We start from the raw sequence: 27,521 nt of genomic DNA, 5'->3' as shown, positions 1-27,521 counted from the left end.
AAAGCAGCAGTTTTGCATGAGGCTGGGGAAATCATGTTGCAATGATTAATTAATTGCCTGTGGTAAGTATTTCCAATTTTATTGTGTTAAAAATTTGAACAGATGCATCATGTAAAAAAATATCAAAGAATCTTTACTTGGTAGACTGTAAACTGAAGCTTAAAATGCTAATCAAGTAAGTTCTGAAACATTAATTGCTTGTACACCATGTATTTTTAAATAAGTTTAAGAATTTCTTTTCCTTCTGAATAGCAATATTATACAGGAAATTGTAAGCTGAACGTACAAAGAATACAAATTAGCAGGAGATAAGAAGATTGCCAGACATCTGAATAGCCTCCATAGTCAGCAGAAAGGTACCCTGCAAAGCATTTTACAGCTTTGCATAATCCATTCTAGGACAGCCTAAAAATTCTACCAGAGCTCTGGGTGGACTGCAGGTTGTCTCAGAGTAGCAGAATGTGTTTTAATTGAATTGACATACATTCTTTATGTATATAAAGACTATATATACTTTACTGTTCCCTTATTCCTGTATTTCCTTCCCTTATTCCTATACACCCTATACTTTGCCCTTATTCCCAATGAATTAGAAAGTATTTACGATAATCATAAGATAATAAAGCTTATATTACATAAGAAATACATTTTGAAGTGGAAGCCTCTGCAGAGCTATCAATGGAGTATTTGTGTGCAGGTCAAACACAAGGGATACTTTTTTGATATTTGAAACAGAACTTGGAGCTGGGCAGCCACAAGCACAGGCCATAAGATCTCACTGCCTTAATTTTGGAGGCTCATCTTACTCTATTAAGTAAAAATATTTTGCTTCCGTCCTTCCCTCAGTTTAAGATACCTATACTATATAATATACTTCTGTTTTTTTTCTGTATAGCAGGCACAACACTGCAGAATTGATACTAGTCCTAAAATCTTTACTGGAGCAATTATACGGATATGGCAGTAAAGGTTTAGTATTCCTCTTTGAGCTGTGGAATTAAACCCTAAAGAATGCTTAAGCCACATCAACAATAAATGATAATTAAATATTTGAATACACATTTTTATTACTTCATCTGTAGATACGAAAGCTACATTCAGTTGGGATATACATTCAATTATACCATTTCTGCAGTGGCGTAGGATTTTACTTGTCTTTAGTATATCTTTGTCTCTGTTCTAGTTTCTGATGGTGGGTTATAATTAGAAAGCATTTTTACAATGCCATTTACAAGGTAAGCATTGCATTTTAAAGGCTTCTTAGATTAAACCAACTAAGCAAATATTACAGACTATCAAATGAAATGCAAGAACACGGTTCTGAATGTACAATCTTTTAAAAATATGAAACATAGTTTATGGCATCTCAAAAACCTCTTGATATCATCTGGTGAAGAGTGTGAAAGGAAGGTTGTCTCACGTGTAGGAAAGTAATTCTAAAGATTTCACTTTCATGTAAGGTAATGAAACATTTCAAGCAAGCCTGAGGGCCATACATACGATACGTGCTATGATCTAGCCTGACGGTAAATAGGGTTACAATGCTGATGTTCCTCTTACATCTGAAGATGACTTACAAAGGGTAGAAAGTTATATCTCTTTAGAACCAATTTAACAGTTTTTTTTTTCTCTACTGGATATTTGGGAAAATAGGAATTATTGATCAATTTCAGGGAAGTGAAAATTGCATGGTAATTTTGTCAAAACAAGCTCCCCTTCAGATCACTAGGCATGTTAAATGAAAACTGTCAGAGAGCTTGTTTTGCTCCCACTAGACTGCTGTTGAGCTTGTGAATCAAGTACGTATGTAAAGCAGTTCTTTAAACACAGTCAGGAGAATTATTCTGGGTATTTCACTTTCTCACCATGTTTACAATTGTGTACCATTTCCCACTGTTAATGCTAGTTTAATTGGTCTCTCTCCATGGGAAGAAAGTAGTGAAGATACCTTTCTACACAGGTGAAAAGTTGTAGAAGTGTTAAGTTCCATAAACCCTCACTGCAGCTGTCTGGGATTAGATGCAAGGAACTCAGGAGAAAGCTAATGACTATAACAAGCATGATTAGAATAAATTCCAGCTGTAAGCCAGTAGCCCTGTTACTAGGAGCAGAAGAGATTGGTTCCCCTATGCATAGTCCTTTCTACTGCCACAGAAACGCAGCATGTGTTTTCTGGAGATTGATTTCCTTTTCCTCTCAAAATCAAGCTGAGGCAGGGAAGTTTAAGAAAAATAAAGCAAAACCATTACTGAAAGGAAAATAATTTGAGAAACCTGTGTAACTTGGGCCCTTAATCACTGTTCTTAACAACAGTGGAGCTTCAGTGATGCACTGTACAACACAATGAGCATTTGCTTGCCTCAGCAAGGTAAAGTTAGTGAATCCTGAGGAGAGGAAAGAAGGATACAGCACTGACCCCATGTTCTCAGGAACATTTATTCTCCCCTCAGCCGGAAGTTGAAAAATGCACTTGGAATGATACAGCATTTTGACTCAAGTGTCCATTATCAAGGAGGGAGCTGAGGTATCAGAAACAGGAGGGAGTCTTAGACCAAGCACAGGAAATGACCTGTTGACTCAGTTGAAGCCCTTACTCATAACATGCTCCTGGATCCAGCAAGTCATTACTCTTATCTTCAGAGGATATTGGAGTAGTGTTAGTTAGAAGTACGTTCTCCAATTTCAAGAGCTTTCTCAGTAACTGATACGTGAGTATTAGCTATGAAACCTTCTAATACCATGGATACGCTGAGAAAATTAGGAAATCCTTGCAGTAGGTGACTCGGAAGGCTTCTGCCCAGTAGTCTGAGTAGCAGAATGTGTGGTAAACATTTGTATCTATTGCATTTGTCAAAAAACATCTAGGTTCTGTTTTTGTTCTTCTAAAGCCTGCATACGCTGGATGCAGTTGTCATCCACATAGATAGACTAACATGTCTGTAGATGAAAAGTGAAGAGTTTGGACTTCTGGCCATCAGGTACTAGCACCTTGCTTAGAAAAAACATAGAGAAATATTTTGAAACAGAGAAAACAAGATAGGCTCACTTGGCTGTTCTAATATCTGAATTAAAATGCAGCTGTTTGCAGCTCCATAAAAAGCAGTTCTCAGATTTCTGTTTGAAAACTGTTTAGTAATTCAGATGTGTCAGTACAGTGTAGAAGTTCCATTTCACAGCTGAAGCGATATAATCAGTGCACATTGTCTGCAATTCAGGCTGAGAATAATAAATTCTGCCTTTTTATTTTAATGGGATTTATTTTAATTCATTTCCTAAGAAGTAGTGCCAGACTAAGATGGCAAAGGTAAGGAGGCCAGCTAGAATTGTAATTGTTGTGCAGAGATTGCTTTGCAACTTCAGTTTCCATAGCATTAAGGTCAGCCTTGCCTCTTACTGAAAAGTCAGGCTTATTTTACCTCCACTGGGAATATGTGCCTCATTTCAGCATGCAGGGGTAAACTGCTGGTTTCAGTCATGGCCTCAAACTGGATTAACTGAAAGCCAGTTTCTTAGTCCTAAATACGTCAGTGCTAGACATGCTTGAGAGGAATTTCTTTCTCTATTTCATACCACCTATGTCCTAAAAAGTTTCCAGCCTGCCACTATTTATTGAACTTCTTCCTTTACACTCCCCTCCTCCAGTACAAATGCTACACTTGCACATGGCACTGGTGGGGGAGAATCACAGCTGCTGTCATTAGTGCTGCCCCGCTGAGAACCATTCCCCCAGAGCCTCTGATCTGGCAGTTTCCTCACAGCTGTTGTAGCTGCCATACATCAGCCATCCATCCCTTCCTTTCTAGGCTCATGTCCTGTCTCACCACTGCCCTTTGGCTCTCACAGGACACACAAATTGCTTCCTGTGACATGCAGTGCTGCTATGCAATATCTGGCATGGAGTGGAATTTTTTTGCAGGTAACATCTATGAATATTCAACTACTAGAATTCATAAAAGGGGATCACTGCAGTGATACCACTTAAGGCAGTTTCAGGGCCTGGATACTAAATGAAGATTCATAGATGTGGGTGTAAAAACTCCATCACACTGTCTGGTTAAAAAAAGTGTTCTCTGGTCTCCATATGCTTTAGGAAAAGGTGAGTCATGAGTTTCATATCGTGCTTGTTACATGCTTTGCGCTCCTTTATCTTCAGCTACATTGTTGTGACTTGTGTGTAGGGTTTATTGCACTGTAAATAGACTGCAAGTATTACTTAATATGGGGAGTATTTCCAATGAGTAGTGGACAGAGGCCACTAAAGATGAGAACAGTTCTTTCCTTGAGACGCTAATTTGTTTTGTTCTCAACAAGAGATAACTTTAAGACAAATGAGTTGTCTGTAATTCTTTCTTGCATTGCCATTCAAAAATACACTTTTTGTAGCACACTTTGACCTGTTTCAGTTTTAGGCTTGTTTTTATAGTGTCCTCACCTGTTCCTGATCTGGTCATATGAGCAACTTAGCTGCTCATGGGCAGGTTTTTTTGCAGCCTATGCAGAACACTGCAGTCTTGCGACTAGATTGCTGCTTTAATCCAGTTTAAAATAAGTTTTGTTTTTACTGCAATCTCAGTATAGAAACATCTACAGTTTGCAGTAAGTAACTAAATCAGAGCAACACTAGTTGACTTGCTGCTCCGAGATTCTTAGAATCGGCTCCAAAGCAAGAGCCGATACCTAGTATGTTAAAGGGATTGCAGTGGGTGTACAAATCATATTGAGAAAGTCTTATAAGTCTGCTAGTTTCCCTAATAGTGAGAAGGTGCAAGTAATCACTGGGAAGGCTTTGCCTTCTCCAATTTTCCAGTTTAAAACTTCACTTTGAGTATACTATTTACTTCAAAGCTTTCTGTCAAGACTAATTCTGCAAGGTATCAATAACTAAAAAGAGCTTCACATACTGCATTCCTTCTACATCTTCTGTGATTAACATGCATCTCATCTTTGTATTTCAGAATCTAGAATCAGTGTTTCAGAGAGAGCTTAGATTTGTCACATGGTGCCATTGCTATAATCTATAGTAAAAACAGATTCCTGGATTTATCACAAGCTAAAGGTTTGGGGTTTTCCTTGTGTTATCAGAAATTCTGCAGCGATATCTGTGAGATTTTATGTTAGTGACAGGATATTTTTGTTAAATTCAGATGCCTAGGAAATTAATGACTATATAGCTCCTCTAATTCTCTAGCTCCATGCTAGCTTTATTGTTCCAAGTGTGCACCGAAGACTTGGGAAACTTGTTATATCGAAATGATCATTGGTTGGCTGACACGCTTTTGTTATATGCATACAGTAAAACAGAGTTGTAGGGTGCATTTCGGAAGCCTATGTCTGAGCTCAGTTTACCCCAATTAAATAACTGCATAGGTCAAGCTTACCATAAGAATACAACAAAGAAATACAGAGAAACATGCATACTGAAAGTACATTGTTCCTCCTCTCCAAATCACACACAGCAGATCACAGTTGTCAAACTTGTCTAGAATTAGGCATATTCTGTGGCTATTTTTGATGCAGTTCATATAATCTCTGCTTACTTAGAATCCAGTATTTAAATAAAATACATGATTTTATGTAGCACAAGTATGTAGTGGGAATAATTATTGAGCTTTTGTTGTGTCTTTTTGTCCTGGCATATAGAATAGATTGTTTGAAAAACAGTCTTGTGGAGGGATCTAGATAAATTGGAGCATTGGTCTATGAATAATGGGATGAAATATAACAGGTCAAAATACCAGATTCTGCACCTGGGGTGGAATAACACTGGACAAAAGTGTAAACTGGGAGAGGAGTGGCTGGAGAGCAGCCCTGCAAGAAGGAATCTGGGAGTGCTGCTAAACCTCAGGCTCAGCATAAGTGGGGTACCTGGACAGCCCCGAGAACAAACTGCATCCTGGAGTACATCAAACACAGCATGACCAGCCAAACAGGGCAGTTACACTGTTGTATTCAACAGTGCAGTCCACCTGGAGCACTTAAGTCCTGGGCCCCACAACTTAAGAGACTGCTGAAATGTCCTTGTGTGTGTACAGAGGAGGGCAGCCAAGCTGGTGAACAGACTGGAAGGAATGTCCAGTGACGAGCAGCTAAGGACTTTGGGCTGAGGGGCAACCTCATTGCTCTCTACAGCTGCCTACAGAGGAGAAGTACTGAACTCTTCTCCTTGGTATTCAGTGATAAGGCATGTGGGAATGGTTCAAAGCTGTACCAGGGGAGGTTTAGACTGGACATTAGGAAGCATTTATTTACTAAGAAGGTTGTCGAACCCTGAAACAGGCTTTCTAGAATGTGGTTGATGCCCCAAGACTGTCAGTGTTTAAGAGGCATTTGAACAAGGCCCTTAACATGTTTTAACTTGGTCAGCCATGAGCTGTTCGGGCTGTTCAACTAGGTGATCATTGTAGGTCCTTTCCAACTGAAATATAGTCTGTTCTATTCTAAACCCAATATTTGGATTTACGATGGGAGGTACTTAATGGTATACTGCTGGTAAGAACTAAAAAACTAGTCAGTGATTTAAAACAAACCAAAATAACACCCCCCCCCCCCCAAACATTAACAGTAGTGCATTATCCTTTAGTGTCCTGTGTGACTGCCAAGTTAACAGAATTATTTTCCTTTAGTTTCAGTAGGGACAGGTCAGATTTTCAATACACATTAAAGAAATGCCTAAGCTGAAAATTGAAGAGCTCCTTTATGCTGCATAGCGATCAAAGCATGACCTCATAATGGCAAGAAGAAGAAATCGAAAACTAATTTCAAAATTCAGCATTAATTCTCCATCACACTGACAGAAGGGAGCTTACAATAGAATACATTTATCCTAAATATAGAACTGTCTCTTTATCTGTTCCTTTCAGAGTGCTAGCTGTTACTTTGAATTCATGGTTCCTTAACATGAGCATTTTAAAAGTCTCTGTCTGGATCTGGTTTAAATTTCTACAAACACATCCTTTTTACCAAAAAAATCTGACTGTGTTTTTCCATCTTCCCTACAGTAATTGCTTAGAAATGATTGTCATATAAGGACTTGGCTATGGCAAACAGGAAACATCAAAGCACTACTGCCAGCATGCTGGATCACAGAACAAGAGCTTGCCCTACTTCATCTCACAACAGGGAACCTGAAAATGAAGAAAGTGACCTTCCTATTGAAGATTATGCAGCAAAAGAGGCAGAACTAGGAACTGTCAGAGCAGGTAGTCCTCCACCTATAGAACATGAGTGCAATGATCATAGTGCAGATGGTGATTCCAGCTCTGACTATGTGAATAACACTTCTGAGGAGGAGGACTATGATGAAGGCTTGCCAGAAGAAGAGGAGGGGATCACATACTACATTAGATACTGTCCAGAGGATGACAGCTACCTAGAAGGAATGGATTGCAATGGGGAAGAGTATGCTCCCCATGAGGAACACCATGTTGAAACAGATGGATGTCAGGAAGCTGTAGAAGAATGGGCTGAAGGTAAAATTCAGCACCAAGATGAAAATGAGGTGATGGACAGGCAAGAGTGGCAGGAGGGTCAAGATAATGGCATTCAGACTTTGGAAGATGAAACATCATCTTTGGAGATTCAAGATCAAGAAGAAAACATACAGTACTGTCAAAGTGAAGGTGGCTATCAGGACTATTACCCAGCAGAGACTAATGGAAACTCACAGGGAATATCACCATACCATTCTAGAAAAGAGGATGCAGAGCTGGAAGAGCAGGAAGAGGACATTGACCAGATTGTAGCAGAAATCAAAATGAGTATGAGCATGAGCAGTATTAACAGTACAACAGAAATGAGTCCAGAGCACACTGGGACTGAAAACATGGCACATGACTATAAAGAGACTTGTTCAAAGGGAGAAGCTGTTCACAGTGCTAACAGGCATGAGGGGAGGCCAAAATCACTGAATATCCCATCTGCTTCTAAGCACAGTGGAGATACGCCTCGAGGTTTTAAAGCAAAGTCAAGAACCCCGGAGGACAGGCAGAAGTGGCCACAAGAGCAGGTATGAGGTTCGCTGTTTAAGCAAATGTTAGTTATTCTAAACAGAATTAAGAAGCAATATTTTTACTTTTTTTTTACTCACTATTGCAGTCACGGCTACATAATCACATGTTCAGAAAAAGGTGCTGAATGTAGTCAGTTTAGGTGGAGAACTGGAAAAAAGGTTTTGCACAGAGAACAGACAATTCCAAGTAAAACAAGGTATTCCAGATGCAAGGGACAGAGCTAGTTTACTTACGCTCTTATTCTGTAGTGACACACTAGATAAACTTAAAACTGGGGTCAGGAATGAAATATTCAAGGGTAGGTTTTCTTCTCATTAAGGGTTCCTGTTCCATTGCCTTAGTGGGTTTTAATTTCTTTTTGTTTTCAGTAGAATATATGTCAAGGCTAGATGCTGCATACAGTAAAAGCAACTTCAACAAGTGCCTGCATGTTGCTGTGGTTTTGTACTGGCTGGTCATATCTTGATCTTGGCAAGAAGGAAGAAATACTTATTAAATTTGGGAGGTGTAAGTTTTCTGTTTCAGCTTTATCAAATCTATAAATGTTGTGATTTTCTGTAGTTAAGTGCCCCACTGTTAAACAGTTTAAATGATTCCATTAAGAACAGACATTAAAATGTCAGTTCCTCTGAAAAAACACTAAATGGAAATCAAATGTTGAAGTACACACTGTTGAAACAGCCAGACCTTTATTGTAACTGTGAACAACAACAACAACAAAAATTATCTTAAGGGGATATGTTCATATTTCTCATATCTACAGCAAATTTTTAATATTAATTTCTATATTGTATTTTCAGAAGTACAATTAGAACCAAGTTGTGTAGCTTAAAATATTCAGTGCCTTTCTGCCAGCATGGAAGGTCTAGTCTGTGTGGGTAAGCTTGATGATCTTGAATGGCTAGAATAGTTGGTATGTATAGGCTAGGAACAGAGAAATGTAGTTAGCCTGGTTTAGACTAACGATGGTCTTTCTGGCACAGTACACCAGCAGCTGCCATTGGGAATGTTGCTGCTTTTAAGTTTTGAAAGTATTTGCAGAACAAAAGAGAGGAGGAGCTCTTGAATGAGAAAGTGATATATGTGATATATGCTTCATTAAGAAATTGCTGTGTCTGGTTTTGGGGTTTTGTTGTTTTGTTTTTTTTTCCCTCCTGCATAATTCAAAACAATTTAATTTCAACATCTTTTTGTACTCTTTATTTAGCAGAGGTTGAGCTGAACTGCATTGTAACTTTATCATTATTGCCAGACTGCTAACAACTGGGGGTTTTGTAGCCCCAAGATATTGATATAATTGCCACTGGTATGAAAATAACAAAGGGTTATTCATGAGTTGTCTGTCTGAGCTTTAATTGTTATTTCCAGGCAGTCTTGGGCCGTGTCTTTAATAACAGAAAAAGTGTAGCTGTGAAAGGTAGTCACTGGCTGGCATGTAGCCATTGAGTTTCTATAACCACTCTTCATAAAACCCACAAAGATATTGTCTGATGGATGGAGCATTAAACAATACACAATATTTCATTCCTTCCATATTTGATGAGAGAAAGTAGAGATGCATCCAGAGATACAGCAGTATAGGCATCCATTTCAGTTCAGCAAAAAGGTATAAAGAAACTGGATGACAAGACATGCATGTAATTTGAAAGAAAGGAGACAGGGCAAAGCTGCTGTGGGCATCTTCACTGAAGAGCACATTGGCTTCCAAGCCATAAAAAGGTGTGAAGTAGCATTTCTTCTGGAGATACGGAGGCTCTCAGATGGAGATATGAAGAAATTTTTCCTCCCTCTCCCCCCATCTCCACCCCAGAAACCTCCAGGGATGTAAAAGAAAGGTTAAAAAGCAAGTTAAGTAATCTTTGGCAAGCATTATTTGAATTTGACTGGTCTTGCTGTGTTCTGTTCACCCACTGCAGGTTGCTTATCATCCTCCACTTTATATAAAAATCAGGCTCATTGTGAGGGGGTTAGAACAGGAACACAGTATGCATTTCTGCCAAAGTGAATTTTATACAGGTTCATACACATCCTTAACACAAGGTGTGGCTGGACATTCCATAGCATAGAGATTGGACCTTGAAGAATTTACATAAAGCACAGAGGATTTTCTTCTGGGACATTCAGTTCTTTTAATATGCACTATAAAATATCTAAGGGATGGATGCAATTAGGGTACTGTCTAAATGAACCTGTATCTCATGTGTGAAACTGAGAGTTATTATTTTAAATACAATAAAGTACTTGCGTAGTAAAAGGAGAAAAACCCAAGGCCATTGTCAGTAGACTTGCGAGGCATAATTTGCAGATTATTTACTTGGGAGGTCCTTGGTTTTTTCATCTTGGTAGAAGACTGCAGTTATTTTAAGTGTGTATCACACAGTACAAACCATCATGGCGACAGCGATGGCACAGAATCACACATATTGAATATGGAACATTTTTTGCCCCAGTTCTCTAAGTAAACATAGATTGAAATGCTTTGAAGTTAAACCAAGATACTACCTGTGTATGTCAGTTTTTGTAAACAGTAAGCAAACAGGAATATGCAGTTAGTGGGTTTGTGCACATATTGTGCTGTCCTTAGGTTTTTTTCTTACTCCTCCTCTCCTCCTTTCCTGCCTCCCATAAGTGGTAATACTTCTGCGTAAGATTTCAGGTTAGTTAACAGTAATTGATACACAATACATTTTTACATACCTGTAAAAATACAGTTATTAATTAATAGCCCATGATAAATGCTAGCAATCATCTTGCATGCCAAATGTTAAATAACCAGTAGACAAACACTATTTTAAAGGTTCTGGTTGCTAGGTTTACTTTCATCAATTAATTACCAGAGAACAGCAGTCACTTCTAAGAAAGACCTAACAATCTACAGAAACTGGAAAACAAAGCAAACCTTGCTTTCAGTATGGGTCAGTCCCCACTCTTAAATATACATGCTCACCCTTGAAAACTTCAGGGATATTTGAGCATGCCTGTATGAGCATTTACTTGTAAACACCTCTAGGGAAGTACAGAAGATCTGCACTAGTTAAGCCTGAGGGAGACCTGGAATATGTTTAAAGTGTGTATTTACTCTAACTGACTGCTTAGCACAACTTCTATTTCTTGCAGATTTTCCAGGCTGGTGTTATTTAAGAAAGGTTTTACATCTAGGAAGTTGAACTTGAATATTTTGGCTATTTTATGACAACCATGCCAAGTGCAAGGTCCTACACCTGGGTGGGAGCAATCCCAGGCACAGCTACAGGTTGGGCAGAGAAGAGATTCAGAGCAGCCCTGCGGAGAAGGACTTGGGGGTGTTGGTTGATGAGAAAATGAACATGAGCCAGCAGTGTGCGCTTGCAGTCCAGAAAGCCAACTGTATCCTGGGCCGCATCAAAAGGAGCATGACCAGCAGGTTGAAGGAGGTGATCCTGCCCCTCTACTCTGCTCTTGTGAGACCTCACTTGGAGTATTGTGTGCAGTTCTGGTGTCCTCAACATAAAAAGGACATGGAACTGTTGGAACAAGCCCAGAGGAGGCCATGAGGATGATCAGGGGACTGGAGCACCTCCTGTATGAAGATAGGCTGAGGAAGTTGGGGCTGTTCAGCCTGGAGAAGAAAAGGCTGCGTGGAGACCTCATAGCAGCCTTCCAGTATCTGAAGGGGGGGTATAGGGGTGCTGAGGATGGACTATTCATTAGAGACTGTAGTGATAGAACAAGGGGTAATGGGTTAAAACTTAAACAGGGGAAGTTTAGACTGGATGTAAGGAGGAAGTTCTTTACTGTAAGGATGGTGAGGCACTGGAGTGGGTTGCCCAGGGAAGCTGTGAATGCTCCATCCCTGGCAGCGTTCAAGGCCAGGTTGGACAGAGCCTTGAGTGACATGGTTTAGTGTGAGGTGTCCCTGTCCATGGCAGGGGGGCTGGAACTAGATGGTCTTAAGGTCCTTTCCAACCCTAACTATTCTATGATTCTATAAACTCAAAATTAACAACTTCTTTAAGCCAGGAGTTTCCCCCACCACTGTTTGACATCTTAGTCATCTCAGACTGAGCCAATTGCTAATTTATCTGACACATGAAATTATAAGCAAAAGATATCTTCATTATATTTCAGCTTCATGCAGAGAAGTCAAACAACCAATTGATGAAATTCCACTGAATTATCACAGTTTTTATTGCAAAATAAACATGAATTAAGTGACTTAAGTATATCTTTGGGTAGAGTAAGGAAGAAGAGAAACTGGATGGCTCATTCAACCAATGATAACATACAGTATGACCAGAAATTTAAAGTTGATGTGGTGGTCGGTGCAAAAGTAGTTACTGTTGACTTGAAATCTTTTTTTCTTTTTGGAATTCTGTTACATTTTCACAGCTTCAAGTTTATCTAGAACATTGTTGGTTTAACTAACAATCAACCTGGGAACAAGTTTACTAAGTGAAAAATGCAAGTACTTTCCTGTTGCAGATGAGTGTACTGCTCAAAATGAGAACAAGGGTTTGATCTAAACCAAGATGGAACCACAAAAACCTTGTCTCCAGATCTATTCACTGCAATGTATCTTGTTCTGCTTCCTTTCCATACAAAGCAGTATGGTGTCAGGCAGTCCCAGGCCCATCTCACTGCTCCCTGACAGCATTTGGAACTCTAGTTTCTCCTACTGCACCCATAAAATACCTGCAGAGAATGATGGCATTGCCTATTATTTTATTAAGTTAATGGTAACTCTTAGAGTCAGGTAGCATAATTAAAAGAATGGTAGAAGCAGTCAAAAAAAATGTTAGCAAAACATTGGACAGCAGCTGAAATAATACCAATGGAAGATGGCTTTTCACTACTGGAACAGATAATTGAGTAGTTACTCCTCTCTGGAACCTCGTATGTGGTAGTTTACTCTTTTCATCCCAGCTGGAGTCTTGCTTTTGTGAAATACTGGCATGGCCTGGGTGCTACTTTTTATAAGTAGGGACTGAAGATGACTATGGGACTCAACAATTGAGCACTGACCATCTAATCAGTCCTTTGTTCTTCATGTCTCATCTACTTAGATTTCAGACTGCAGACTCCCAAGTATTCATATTGTCTCCTATCCTATTGAAACAGATCTATTTACCAGCAATACAAGGTAAAGTTTAACAGCACTAACACTCTACCTTCACTTATACCCTTTAGAAGAAAGGGGGATTTGCCATTATCACCATTAATAAGGACCTTAGAGGGAAGTCTGCTTTTTAATGCTGCTGCTTGTGACGCATGAATCCTATTGCTCTCCTTTTTCAATTCAATTCTTAGGTTATACATTTGGGAACCTTACCAAATACTCTCATACAAACTTCCCTGGCAGGTACCCCACGAGCTTGTGCAGTATTAGTCTCATTTCACAGCTTTCATATAGGCACTTTTTCCCTTACACTTTTCAACATGGACATTCAGAGACAGGTAAAATGCCACTAATGAATTTGTGAAAGAAAATATTACAAAGTCTTTTTCTTCTCTGTTCACCAACAACTTTGCACACATCAGTGCAGCCACTGTGTTTTCTTTACCTGTATTTGTAGAGCTCAGTATTTGCAAAAACATTTGAGGTTTACACCCTTCTCTTGGCACACGCACAGTGCTCTTCTGCTGTAAAGAGCCCAAATCCAGGAGTTTTTTGTCCCCAAAAGATCTCAGCCTTAGGACAGTCTGAAGCAGCCAAGGTGATAGCCATTTTAAAAAAGCTTATCTTAGGAATGTCTTACTGGAATTCAGTCTGAGTATTATGGGATGCATTTGATGGAATTTGTGGAAAACACAAGAGTGTAAAAGAGTATTAGGAAAGCTCTCTGCATTCTCCCATGTGTTCTAGGCAGCTGTGGGGCAGAAGTACTAAAAGGCTATTATTGAATGACAGTTCCCAAACTTTGCAACTGTAAGTACTTACTGAGAAGTGCTGAACAGCCCAAACCTTCACATTCTCAAACAAAACCAGTTTCTCTGTGCTAATTGGCAGAGCCATGGCTTTTTATGAAATAAGTGCCTGACACCAGGAGACAGCAAAATCAATGCCTCATGGCTGTCAGTGCAATAGAGAGAGTCTTCTCTGGGCAGTTTAAAGCAGAAGGCAGCATGCACTTCAAATTACATCCACATAAAGCCACACCATTCAGCACAGCCATTTCTCAAAAAATCTTATTACGGCTGGTTTCCAATTTGAAATATATACAAGGACAAAAAAAAAAAACAACCAAAAAACACCAAACCCTTAGTTCTATAAGATTATAAAGATAAATTGGCAATTGTTTTAATGTTTATTGAAATTGGATACTGTATTGAAAAATCTTTTGTGGAATGCTTAGATCCCTAAACTTTTAATACTTCTCTTTGTAACACCAGTTCTGTGCTCTAGTTTGACTTGCTTACTTGGAGCTCCTTCTTTGTACAAATATTTTCCTCTTAACTTCTGACACATTCTAGCAGCGCCTCTAAATTAACACATAAGTAGTGGAATCTCTGGAGAGAATAGAGTGAGAGGTCTGGCCTTTTTTTTTCTGTGATCAAAATCAGAAATCCTTCAGCTAGTCCAGAACTGCCTCATTCAGATTCTATCTTTGTAAGCACATCTTGCTGGGTCAAATTGCTCCTACTGTCAACAACATGTTACTGATGTTACAATAACTAATGCAGCAGCTCAGTAAGAGTACATAAAGCTATTCCCACTACACATCACCAGCATCTACAGAAGTTATTTCAGTCATGTAGTTTAATAGGAATAGTACCACCAGAATAGACTTGTTATCATCTTTTGATTCTAAAAGATGTCTTGGATGTATCTTGATATGCTTCTATAAACCTAGTAACGTTTAACAATCAGGAGGACACATGACCAAACAATAAACTGTCTTCAGAAACCAACAGAGGATAACAGAAGTTGAAACTAGAAACTGGAGTTTTGTCCTTAACTGACATTGATGAACACAGCAATAGTCATCTGTTTTATCTGTGTTCTAGAGAGACAACAATCCTAAGTGAAAAGTTAAACAGATCTTTTGGTTTACTTGTGCAACAGGTAACTTAAATCTAGTCTACTTAGCACGAAATATCTCTTTTCCAAGAAGCTTAGTAGGCTTCAAGATGACTTTCAAACTACTAAGCCAGTATATTGGTTTCTCAGCGCATTATTTGATAATATTTGAATAACATTGGTAGTAGAGAGATTGGCAAGTATGGGTCATAAGCCTCATTATTCAAATGTTTAAGAATAGTAATAAAGCCTTACCACACCTCTGAGCTGCACTCACTGCTTGCTTACCAACACTTTACCGAAAGGATTAACAATTCTGAAAAAAGCTCATCTTCCATGTCTCTCTAAGACAAATTATACCTCCAGATAATTCAAAAAGTGACTAACCTGCTGTTTTCTAGCAGATTGTTCTCCAGCAGGAAAGTGCTTCATCAGAGCTGAGCACCAGCACAGCATTTGGGATCACAAGTAGTACCTTTGAGGAGAGCTACCTTGCTGAGATGAGCTTTTGACTGAAAAGCTGAACAGCTTACCCTGGAGTAAACAGCTAGCAGAGTTAAAAACCAGCAGCACTCAGCCCTTAGCTCTAGCTAAGAGGGGCTTTGTGTTGTAGGAAGGAGTGGTTATAAAGGCTACGGGCTGGGAGTCTCCCAGTGAGGCACAGGTGGCCCCAGGGCAGCAATCGGCCACCAGGATCAGGCCTGCTGGGGCAGGAGCTGCAGACTGATTTCTGAAAGATGTGCATAGATGCTTTAATGACCTTAAATAAGTAGAGTCTGAATTTCCTCTCAGCCTAAAGGTGGCATTTTCTGGTGCCTCACATGCCTTCATATGATGCTGGACACTGCTTCCATATTTGCTCAGTGGCAAAAGTTTTAATAATACTACAACTTTAATATTTTAATATTTTTACATCTTTCCTTTGCAGAACCTGCCCTCTTATCAGATTCTTATCCTAGAATAAGAGACTTTTAATATAGCTTTACCTCTGTTTTAGTGTGCAGTCAATTCCAGACTTCTGGTTTAGCTTTAGATCCTATTCTAGACTGCAAGTCAGCATATAAAGTATTTATAATACTTTAAATGTGCTTTTTCTAGCTATCATAACATTTAAAACAAAAATACTGCTCCAAATTAGTTTAGCCGTGGAATAGAATGAGATTTGTCTTGTCTCAAACAGAATAGCATTTATAAGCAGGATATGGTAAGCTGCTTGTCTAGTACAGCAGTGTAGACAGGGCACTAGTCAGTGGGTTCCCAAGTCTTGGTACTGTGTATCTTTCATGTAGTCTTTTATTTCCTGAAATCCTTGCTTTGTGTATGTTGTCTTACCTGAAAATAACCTAATGGCTTACTGAGCTAATAGCTCTAACATGCCTACTTCATTAGCCCATTTTGTTCAGCTGACTAAATAGTACTCATAGGGAAGAATTTGTCTAGTGATTAACATGCAAACTTTGTTTGATTGCAGCTACATACTGCATTTGAAAGACAAAAGACAAGGAGCTATGTTCACATGTAGCTTTCAGGCTGACCCTTTGACACAGCACTGGCTTAGTGTTTTCCATCTGCACAACTGTTGATGCAAGTTCTTACTTGCGAAGCCTTACAATGACACTAACATTTAGGCGCTCTTTTTTATACATAATAGGGAAACTGAGATAAAAGGAGAGTGAAATATCCTAAACCATAAGAACTTGTTCCAGAAATCACCTTAGTTTTCCAGATTTTTAACACTAAAAACTCTGAGTCATGAAAACTTCTTGGTTTTGGTGTGTATGGGACATGGGTGCTCCCTGTGCTGGGTGCTGCTGTTCTGTGACCTGCTCCAGGTCTGGAGAAGAAATTCCGCTCCTGAGAATACTGAACTTAATAGAAGAAGTGTTCTGTAGTTTAAAGACATAGTATTTTCCTTGTGTAAGGTATTTTCCCTCATATTTCTTCAGAAGCCTGAAGCTGTGCTGCCAGCATCCTGTAGATTTGCTTGGCCCAAAGGAAGGAGATGCCATGAGGTTGTAGTGAGGTGGGGGTTGGTCTCTTCTCCCAAGTAACAAGTGATAGCACAAGAAGTAAGGGCCTCAGGCTGTGCCAGGGGAGGTTTAGACTGGGTACTAGAAAACATTTCTTCACCAAAAGGGTGCTCAAGCATTGGAAAGCACTGGCCAGGGCAGTGGTGGAGTCACCATCCCTGGAAGTACTCAAAAACCATGTAGACAAGGCCCTTAATGATCTACTTTAGTGCTGGACTTGGCAGTCCTAGGGTAAAGGTTGGACTTGATGATATAGAAGGTCTTTTCCAACCTAAATGATTCTATGATTCTATGATCTCCCATGAACACAGGATCCTACACTCACTGCTGGCATTCTGTTTAGCTCAGAGATAGCCATTAGCACTATTCTGATTTTGTCCAGTACTGAGAATTAATACAATTAAAAGTTCTGGCTTTGGTTTCTGAACAATTTGAACATGTCAGCATTTGGCTTAATTTCATGTGAATAATTTGCATTGAAATAAAATCAGTTTAAATCGGTAGCGTTAACTGCTGCTTAGTGATAACTGAAATGTCTTATTATTTACATCAAAGTAAATCTTTTTTCATAATTAAACAGCTCAATATTTTAATATGAAGCTTCATGACAAATAACTTGTAAAATAAGGAGAACGTGATAAATACAGCTTCATATGGTAATGTTTTACAAATTTTTATTAAAATCTTATGAATGTAATTTAATCTGGTGAAAAATTTCTGACTATCTTTGCACCATTGACTTCCACTAAAATCTCTACTTTGTTTTGAAGCTTTTTATAGGACAAAAGGATTTGAAATCCTTTCTCTTTTTTCTTACAGATGTGCAATGGTTTAGAGCAGCCAAGGAAGCAACAGCGTTCAGACCTCAATGGACCAGCTGACAATAATAACACCCCTGAGGTAGGTACCTTGGGCTGTTCTGCTGCCTGTCTTCCTGCTGACAGCAGGCACTACATTGTCAGCTTTCTCCCTCACACACAGACACATGCATACTAAGGCTCTGTTTCTTTTCCTGAACTGCCAATAAATACCATGCCTGTATATTCCAGAAAGTCTTTGAACTATACCCATGGATTTGATGTTGCCACATAAATTTTATATGAGTGTTCATAGCATATGCTCAAGCCTAAAATTTTCTGATGATATACAGAATAGGGAGAACACTTCAGAAATTATCTTTGTGGATTATTGGAGAGCAAAAGTAGCATCAAAAAGAAATTGGCTTCTGCTGTGAAAAAAACACAGTGACATGCAGACCTGCTCTTGTCACTGAAGACTGGAGCAAAGATGACATCTAAGAACACAGAATGAGGTTATGCTTGAGGCTAGACACAATGAAATTAAATTCAGACTTAAAAGCACAAGTCTGTTATCTCAAAAACATGTAACATATTTAGCGTATACCCTGTTACAGTAACGAAGAGGCACATTTCTTAAGCCTTTTTCCATAATGGAGAAATCAGCCTCTTTCCTGGAAATAGGAATGCCTGAGGAGGCTGGCAAAAGATGAGCAAATGTAAGGATGACATCTGTTTATTGAGAACAGAGACAGTAACATAAAACAAGCCCTTTTGTGGCATCTGCTGAGATTTAAGTGTAATGCAGTGTACCGTGCAATCAGGTTCTTTTCATTCACTTACCCAGAATCTTGCTTTGTAAAATACTGTTAAATGTTCTTAATTGGAAATTGGGGATATCATTAATAGGCAACGTGATCTAGTGGACAAACCATTGGACTGGAAATTGCCGGTTTGTATTGCTCATTTCACAGCCGACTTCCTACGTAATTTTCATGGTCTTTTTCCCACCCTCACTTATTTTTTTGTGTGCTGTGATCTGCTTAAAATGCTTTGAGATTCCAGGTAAATGGCACTATGTAACTATGTAATTACTGTGATGCAATGTGTTTCACTTTCTTAAATAGTGGCTATGCAGAAGCTACACACAGAAATTTTATTTTTTTTTTAAACAAAGGTCAGCTCTTCAAATGTAAGATGAAGCCACTTCAGTTTGTGAAAATTTTGTTACAGCTATACCATTTTTATTTCTCAACAGACAAAGAAAGTGTCTTCATTTCCAAGTTTTGTTGATGGTAAGTTTTATATCATCCATAGTTCAAGTAGGATAAAATGGAAGCAAATGTTTTAATATATTTCAAAGATCACAGTTCTAAAAACCAGTCAAACCCAATAGAATACAGCTGAAAAGTTAAAGTATCGAAGTCTTTAACATCTTCATTCTCCCTCTGGCAATGAGAGCCTGGTGGTGGTGAAAAGGAAGAGCAAGCAGAGCTTTCAAATAGTTAAGGTGAAGATGGAGACAAGTACACATCTGGAAGGGGGATTAAAAAGGTGGTAACAGTGGGCCCCAGCAGGGTGGAGATTTATGGACGTATTAAGAGCACCTTGTTCTTTATGATTTTGTGCAGAGGAAGGAGTCATTTCACTGTTCAGAGCAGCTTCTGTATCACTTTGATGTGATGCCTGTTATGGCACTTTGGGAATCTCGGTGACACAAATGAAAGATTCTGCTGATCTGATGAAAAATAGGGTAATCTAATCATCTGCTTACGAAAGCCATGCTTCCATGGTTTTCTTCAGTCTCCTTTGCATTGCTGTGAGGAATTTTCTGTTTGTTTGGAGAAAAATAAGTTGTTATTAACACAAAAAAGTGGACAGAGATAAAATGGGATTATACTGAAAACATTATCATTCCCTGACTCAGAGACAGCTGAAGAACTTTGTATGGGCAAAAATCTTCCTGCAAAAGAGAAGTCTAACACTGTAACATGAAAAAAGTAGGAAACTTCCAAGGATATGACCCCTTATATCTGCCATGAACACACTCTTCCTCACAATGGAAACCGTAAATGAAAGTTAAAAACTTAATTTCTAGCGCCATTCTTAACTCACGGAAAACATACTGCAATCTAGACTAACATTGCAATGTCCAACACATTTTTCTTCTATTCCCTGATCTCATCAGCTTGACTAGCAACTTCTCAACTAGTCAACTTCTTAGCTTGACTAGCAGCTTCTATTTTTAGTAATTTCCTTGAAGAGCTAGAGCAAATGGGAAGTTCAGAGGTTGCTCATTCTACACAGATTGGCATCTGAAGGAAATCACATGTGACACATTGCATGGTACTGTGTAACAGGCCTTAAATAGAGGTAAATTCCCCAAAGGTGGTGGAGACAAGAAAGCAAGTGATACTTCGTAATACTCATATACTAATTCTAGGCAACTATAAAGGGAGGCCAACATGAATAGAGCTCTAAAATGGACTAGAAAATTCACCCTCACAGGGCTTGTAGATACAGCTGCACACTTTAATTTTATTGGGATAAAAAGGTTATGTCTTTTTCTTTCTTTACCAGTCATCTCACTGCTCTGTTCAGAAGGGGTCAGTATACTCTTTTAGATAGCGTAAAACTTTTTCTTTATTGGTTCTATTGTTTTGTTTTCTCTGATTTTTTTATATTAGTTGCACATTATACGTGGATAAGTGAACTATTAAGCTTTTTCTATTGCAGGTATTATATGGCACTGTCTAATGCAAATAAATACATAGCTCACTAGGAGCTTATGATAGCTAACATGACTGCTCTCTGCATTCAAAGCAAAAGTAAGAGTTCTAGTATTCATTTGTATGTAGAGTCCCAAAAGGAACTATTGCACACTATTGTCCCTATTGCACATCAGAAAAGATTCTGTCCCTGTTCTCCCCTGAGGTTTGACAGTGATAGCACAACCATATTCTGGATATAGTCATATTCAGCTGTTCAGGCACTTAATTTTCAGCATGACTCCTTATCTACAGTACCTATATCTATATCTCTATTGATACATAATACTTTTTATATGCCATGTGAATGTAAGAACTACTTAAATAACAGGCCCAAAAAATACTGGAAATGTGTCCTTTTGCCATTAGAATTGTTTCAGTAGTAGTAGCATTACATACTTGTAGTGGTAATCAGTTCCATGTTCAGGGGTTCTGACTTTTTTGCTTTCTGTATTTGTCCTATCACCATAAATCTGATTCCCTTGTACAGTAACAACCATGATGAAGTAAAGAAATGGGCCAAAATATGGAACTTGTAGATAGCCGTTCTGCAAGGTGAGATATGCCCTGTGTCCATTTACTCCTTGTGCAAAATCTGCTGCAGTGCCGCACACCCTAAGGTCTCATCACTTCATGGAGTATGATGGTTCTCAGCAGAAAGTTGAAATGGCTTCTGTGCTCTGAGCGCAGTCTCTAAATATTGTCTGAATCCTTGGTTTATGCATGACTTTAGATAAATATAAAAATATGTTCCTAACAGATTATTAAATTCAGTTTTTCTGAATTATTCAATTAATATTCTTTTTCTTATTTGATGAATGCAAAAAACAAGTTAATTTAAAAATGTTTAGACCTAGTCTAGTCTAGAAATATGTTTATATTTGTTGCATTATAGATCAGCAGAAAATCAAGCAATCTCTATAGCATTGATAAGACAGTGCAGAAATTTGCAGTTATATTTTTTCAGAAATAGGTATCTAATGTTTAAGCACCAATATTCAACATGAAAATCCAGTCTTTGTTCACATTAGACTAATCTTCAAGTTTCAAATCTATTTCTTTCTTCTTCCCTTCCTCATTACTAAGCCTTATACATGCTTACAGTCAAGGGCATCCTTAAGTGCTCTGATGAGCTGGGACCTCAGCCAAGTATGTGTTTTTGTATTATTTAAAGCCATCAGAGGTAGGGGAAGAAAATACTCAGGTAACCCAATTTGACCCTGGCAATTTTCAATACCATTCCATCCTTCCAACAGATGTCTTATTTTACTGACAATTGCTTACATTGCCTTCATGATGGGAAAATGTTTGTTAGAAATGCCTTTTTTTTGTTTTTCCTGTATAGCTGTTGCTATAAGCATTTCATACATGCAGTTTTTTCATACATGATGCTGCAGATTTTGTTGCTAGCATAATGATTCTGCAAAAAATCACTTTCTAATGCTATGAAGAGATGAAACTATACCAAATCAAAACCCCCAAATCTTTAAAGAATCTAAATAAATAAAATTAGGATTATAAAATGGCTTAAAACATAGGTTACTTCCATGTTCAAGAAGTTTTCCAGACAAATTAGTTAAAAACATCACTGCTGTCACCAAACAGCCAAGACATGAGAGGAATTTGCTGCTTCCTTTCTAACACTCATTAATTTCACAGACTCCTAAGATATGGTGGTGATTACCATTTCATAGATCTGAACATGTCTTTGAAAGTGCCTTTGACGTAGCCTATCAATGACTTAGAAATCCAAAAAAAAGAAGTCTTGCTCAGAGGTGTATAAAGCATCAATATAACCAGAAGTGGGTCAAATTTGACAGTTCTGAAAATACTTGAATAGAAAACAAGCTTTCCTGAGTTCAGCCAGAGCCTTTTGGATGGAAAAGTAGTATGTTAAGGGACTGGTGTGTTTTAAAGAACTAGCAGAACTTTTCTTGTTACTAGATCCTGCAGACTCTTGGAATTTTGGTCTTTGCTTGATGTAGTAATGCCTCTACTGGAATTCGTACCAGCAATTGCAGTTTTGCCTGTCTCACCAAAGTCACTATGTAGTTAATACTAAGTTTGTGCAAAGGCATTTTGCCGAACAAAGGCTAAAATCTGAAAAATATCAAGTTGATATCAAGTTGTTTTTAAGTTCCACTGTTTCCCTCTCCTTTTTAACATGACATTTTTCATACTCTTTCCATGTCCTCCTTTTCTGTAAGTGCATTCTGTGACTCTCCTGCTTTCAGAGGAAAAGACTCTATGATCTGTTGTGCAGATGCCATTGCTTAGACTGTGAACATTTTATTGAACTTCTGAACTGAAGCCGTCTCTCCAGCTCTCACTTTATACAATCTGCATCAGCCTAGGACCTATATTTTTCTATCAGTCTCTCAATTCAGGCCTTACACATGCCTAAACAGCATCAAGATGCCTACTGCTCTTGTTTCCTGAACTACCTTAACTGTGAAGTTTCATGGCAGACATTTGCAGAAGCAAAGTACACCTTTGTGCCCATTGGTCATCAGCATTTTTACCAGAGACAATATTTGGAGACTGTGTACTTCCACAAATATCTCAAAAAATGTGGAAACACAAATGTGTTTGGCTCATGCTAAGTCATACCTAGAAATAGTAAAAGTTACTGTAAAAGCATTTCTGAAACTTGCAAATTATTTCAATGTGTTTATTGGTGCAGCAGAGAAAAAAATTTCCAGTGGTTTCCCTCTAGAATTCCAGTCAAACCATTGTGCAAGGTTTTAAATACTGTGTGTTCAGATAGTAAGCTTTGTTTTCTTTAAATAATTATAGGGAAAAATATTCTTTTATTTTACACTGGATTTCTTCACCTGTTTCATATTAGAAAAGGTATTAAAAAGGTTGTTCAAGCCTCAGTGTCCTTTATTCAATTTCTTATCTCTCTACTGTCTTTTGCAAGGCAGTAACTGTAAGTGTCTCCTGTCAGTTCCAGGACCTTGTGAACCTGAAGACCTCATTGATGGAATCATCTTTGCAGCCAATTACCTGGGCTCTACACAGTTGCTCTCTGAGCGCAACCCTTCCAAAAACATAAGAATGATGCAGGCTCAAGAGGCAGTGAGCCGTGTTAAGGTAGGGTATTTCTGTGGTTTGTAGAGTACTATCCGGTCTTTTGGCAGTTGATCTCTGACCAGTACGGGATCTGCAGCTTCAAGTCTATTCTGGAATGCACTTACATGGGTATGGATACAGTACTGTAAATACCATTAGTTTCCAGTGCTCAGTGCTTATTATGAAAATACATACAGCATTTCTGAGGAACAAAATATAAATTATTCCATAGACCATTCAAAATTGTTTGGAAGCTGTATGAAGAATTGACGACAAATTGCAAATTACAGTTAGGAAATACTCCAATGGCAAAGCACAGGATATTTGTTTGACTGTGGTTTTACTACAGATTGTGAAGATTACTCTCAGTATATAGAATTATTTTTTAGGACAAGAAGATTCATTAATACTGTGTTTGGATTTGGTGTTATTTATAGTGAATAATTTTTGTGTAAATAATGTAGCATAGAGTGTATCATACAGATGTTTTAAAAAAAATGCCTTTTCTGGTTAATAACCCAACTAAGAGCTTTTTCTTTCACAATTTTTGGGGGATTCCTCATAGAATCATAAACACAGAATAGTTTGGGCTGGAAAGGACCTTCGGATAATCTAGTTCCAATCCCCCTGCCATGGATGCCTTGCACTAGACCATGTTGCCCAAGGCTCTGTCCAATCTGACCTTGATCACTGCCAGGGATGGAGCATTTACCACTTCTTTGGGTAACCTGTTCCAGTGCCTCACCACCCTTCCAGTAAAGAACTTCTTCCTTATATCCAACTTGAACTTCTCCAGGTTTAGTTTGAACCCATTACCCCTTGTCCTGTCACTACAGTCCCTAATGAAGAGTCCCTCCCCAGCATCCTTATAGGCCCCCTTCAGATACTGGAAGTTGCTATGAGGTCTTCTCTTCCTCAGACAGAACTTTCTTAGCCTGTCTTCATATGGGAGGTGCTCCAGCCCCTTATCATCCTCATGGACCTCCTCTAGAGTTGCTCCAACAGCTCCATGTTCTTATGTTGAGTACTGAATACACACATGGTTAGAAAGAGGTAGATTTAAATGCTAATAGAAAAATTACATGCTTTGTCAGTACATGTTTTTGAAGGAAACCAGATTGGGAAAATCATTTACTTAGCAAGAGACTGATGTTTGATTTGGCATTTAGAAACAAACAGAAGGCAATAAAGGTCTAGTTCATTCAACTTTTCACACCTTAGAATTTCTATTTAGCCTAATGTGATATCTAGAGCAGTAATTGTTGATTGCAATTAACTCCCTAAAAACTGTTTCATGTATTAATTAATAGCAATCCCGTTCCATCAGAGATACTTGGCTATTTTGTTTTGTTCATCAATTACATGTAGACATGTGATTGATATAAATAGAACACCTTAAGTTTAAAATAGTGCATGTACTGTCATTTTAGACTGCTGTACATTTAGCAGGATAAATGTTACAGGCAGCTGTTAACAGATAACACTCTTTGGTACCAAATCTTTTGTAATCAATTGACAATGTGCGTAATGTCATTAAACCCAGTTATGCTTGACAACTGCATAATGTATAAACAAAGCTTTCTCTCTTGCACATTCTTCTTCCACTACCCCCAAATTTTTAACAGTCAGGATTCATAGTCAAAAAGTCTCCCCGACTTCCCACACTGTCTTTTCTCTTTCTCTGTGTGTACATCTGTTTGCATTCTTTTTTTTTCTTATGCTACTCCTCAGAGGATGCAAAAGGCGGCTAAAATCAAGAAAAAAGCGGTGTGTAAACTGTTTTTCTTGAATGCTAATATTTGCGTACATTTTTGTTGTACATGTTCTCCTGTGCGTTCTCACTTGAGTGCTGTGTCACTATGGGTCTTCATAAAGGACCCTCATTTTGGTTTCTTCTTCATTAAGTAGTAGAACAGTGGATGGAATAAAATGAACTCATTTTCTTCATTATTCATTTGCTGGAGTGCCTTTCTGCTGCTCTTCTTCTGTTGAACACCTGTGATTTGTTTAGTCCAAATAGATTGCCACTGTTATCTAGGAGATTTTTCTTAATGTATTGCTTATTTTTATTTTACTAACCAAAGCAGTAAGATGCATTTCTTGTGCCTGTGACTTACTGTATATTTATTAAATTATTATCGATATTTAAAACCAAATAAATTTACCAGGTAGTAGCTGAAAGAATTCACACAGAAGACATTTTACTCCTCTAAAAACTATACTTCAGTTAACTAAATACAGGTGACAAAATTATCACTAAAATGAATCTTGCTCTTTGTGATGGTCTTGGATGAAATCAATCCAAGTAATCTCTGCCAAAGTATGTGCTTGTTTTGTATTTTGCTGGATGAGACTTAATTCAGATTAAATTAATCTGAATTAATTACAGGCACAGCTAAGCCTTTATAACTACAGAAAAGAGCAGCAAATACATCAGTCTTCCTTGCACAGTTTCACCAAAGAACCAGCCTCTGACCTGGAGAGTGGTGCCTGCCTTTAGCACAGGTGATACAGTCTGTGGTCATTTCATTCTGAGAGTGTTAGCACAGCTGCTGCCAAGTACCAGTTGCAGTAGCACACTGGGGACAATAGCCTAGAGGAATAAATAGATTCCTGCTGGAACTCAAGAGTATTAGGTAAGCGCTTGGATGATGCTTCAGTGTGAGGTAGCAGCTGCTTTGCCACTTTCTTCTGTTTTCTCACATAAGCAGAGCCAGGACTCACACTTTGGAAAGGGTGTGGCATTACACTGTAACCCTGCTTACTCTGTGACCATGTTTTCTTGTGGGATATGGAACTGTTTCCCTAGTAAGCAGTGCTCAGAAGCTGAGGTCTAAAAGTCAGCTGATGGCTTTCTGTGATTTGAGAGATATACTAGTTCAGTGCTTAGCTCTTTCCTTTCTAGGAATAACCCCTAACATCTATAAAGCCCTAAACCCCACCACAGTACTGAGCACCAGCCTGCACTGCTTTTGGTGAGCTCATGGAAGATGGCCATGGCTAAGCAGCTGATTGGGAGTAAGTCACTTTCTCAGTTCTACTGTCTAAATTCCAGCAGTTCAAGTAGTGAAGTGCATCAGTGAGACAGTGGGGAAGAAACAGCCATGCTCTTCCTCCTGTTCTGGCTATAAGTAGAAATATTAGTACTTGAGCTGTCAGTCCCACAGGCTCCACAAAATTAGTATGCTTCACTATTTACATGCATTCTTTGCATGTATTTAGAAACACCTTTGAATAGCCGTCTGTAGCAGTCTAACAGTGTGCTTGTCCCACATGTTATGCTTGAAGTGACCAGTGAATTCGTCATTCTAAAGGAGAAATTAAAATTTCCCTTGTAACAAAGCATCTGTTTTTCAGACTTCAGAGGGAGATTCTCAGGCCTTGACTGAAGTGGATCTGTTCATCTCCACACAGAGAATCAAAGTTTTAAACGCAGACACACAGGTAAGTTAAGATTAACTCTTCAAGAATAATGTTGGGTTACACTGTGCTCTTATACTATTAATGTGAAAATTTACTAAATTTGGATAAATTCACTGTTGCAAGAATACAGCCATGTTAGATCTGCTATTGTTGTAACACTTGCCATTTGCCAAGACAGTAATACTGACACTAGTTTTGCTCATTTAATGTACTGGAAAACGTCTGCATGTTGCTGAAATCTATAATTCAATTTAGGAAAAGATTCAAAAGTCTTTTAGGAGTGCACGTGTGCTGCAGTTTCAATACTCAAATTTACAATCTAACAGGGAAGTAATTTGCTGCCTTGAATAAGCTATTTTTAACATTTTACCTCCATTTTTTCCATAAATCGCATCTGAGCTAGCATCCTCTTTGCCTAAGGA

At 38.4% G+C, this 27,521-nt stretch overlaps 1 protein-coding gene across 4 annotated transcripts in view; it reads left to right on the top strand.

Moving 5' to 3' along the window:
- APBA2 (amyloid beta precursor protein binding family A member 2) overlaps window positions 1-27,521 on the top strand; it is an 87,583-nt gene that overhangs the window by 42,351 nt on the left and 17,711 nt on the right. The window contains exons 2-8 of one of the 4 annotated variants that reach the window (XM_057398947.1): window positions 3,804-3,916; window positions 6,999-8,005; window positions 17,856-17,936; window positions 19,092-19,128; window positions 23,552-23,697; window positions 25,408-25,443; window positions 27,034-27,120. In XM_057398947.1, coding sequence (XP_057254930.1) covers window positions 7,037-8,005; window positions 17,856-17,936; window positions 19,092-19,128; window positions 23,552-23,697; window positions 25,408-25,443; window positions 27,034-27,120 — 1,356 coding nt within the window. In that variant the 5' untranslated portion in view covers window positions 3,804-3,916; window positions 6,999-7,036. The remainder of the gene's footprint in view (window positions 1-3,803; window positions 3,917-6,998; window positions 8,006-17,855; window positions 17,937-19,091; window positions 19,129-23,551; window positions 23,698-25,407; window positions 25,444-27,033; window positions 27,121-27,521) is intronic. The other 3 variants (XM_057398953.1, XM_057398958.1, XM_057398967.1) reach the window with 3 other exon arrangements.

This window comes from Pezoporus wallicus, unplaced genomic scaffold (genome assembly GCF_028554395.1).
Source record: "Pezoporus wallicus isolate ANWC-B61680 ecotype Strahan unplaced genomic scaffold, APGP_CSIRO_Pwel_v1 contig_3952, whole genome shotgun sequence".
NCBI lineage: Eukaryota > Metazoa > Chordata > Aves > Psittaciformes > Psittacidae > Pezoporus > Pezoporus wallicus.
Note: the sequence above shows the minus strand (reverse complement) of the source record. Positions and strands in the feature narration are given on the sequence as shown.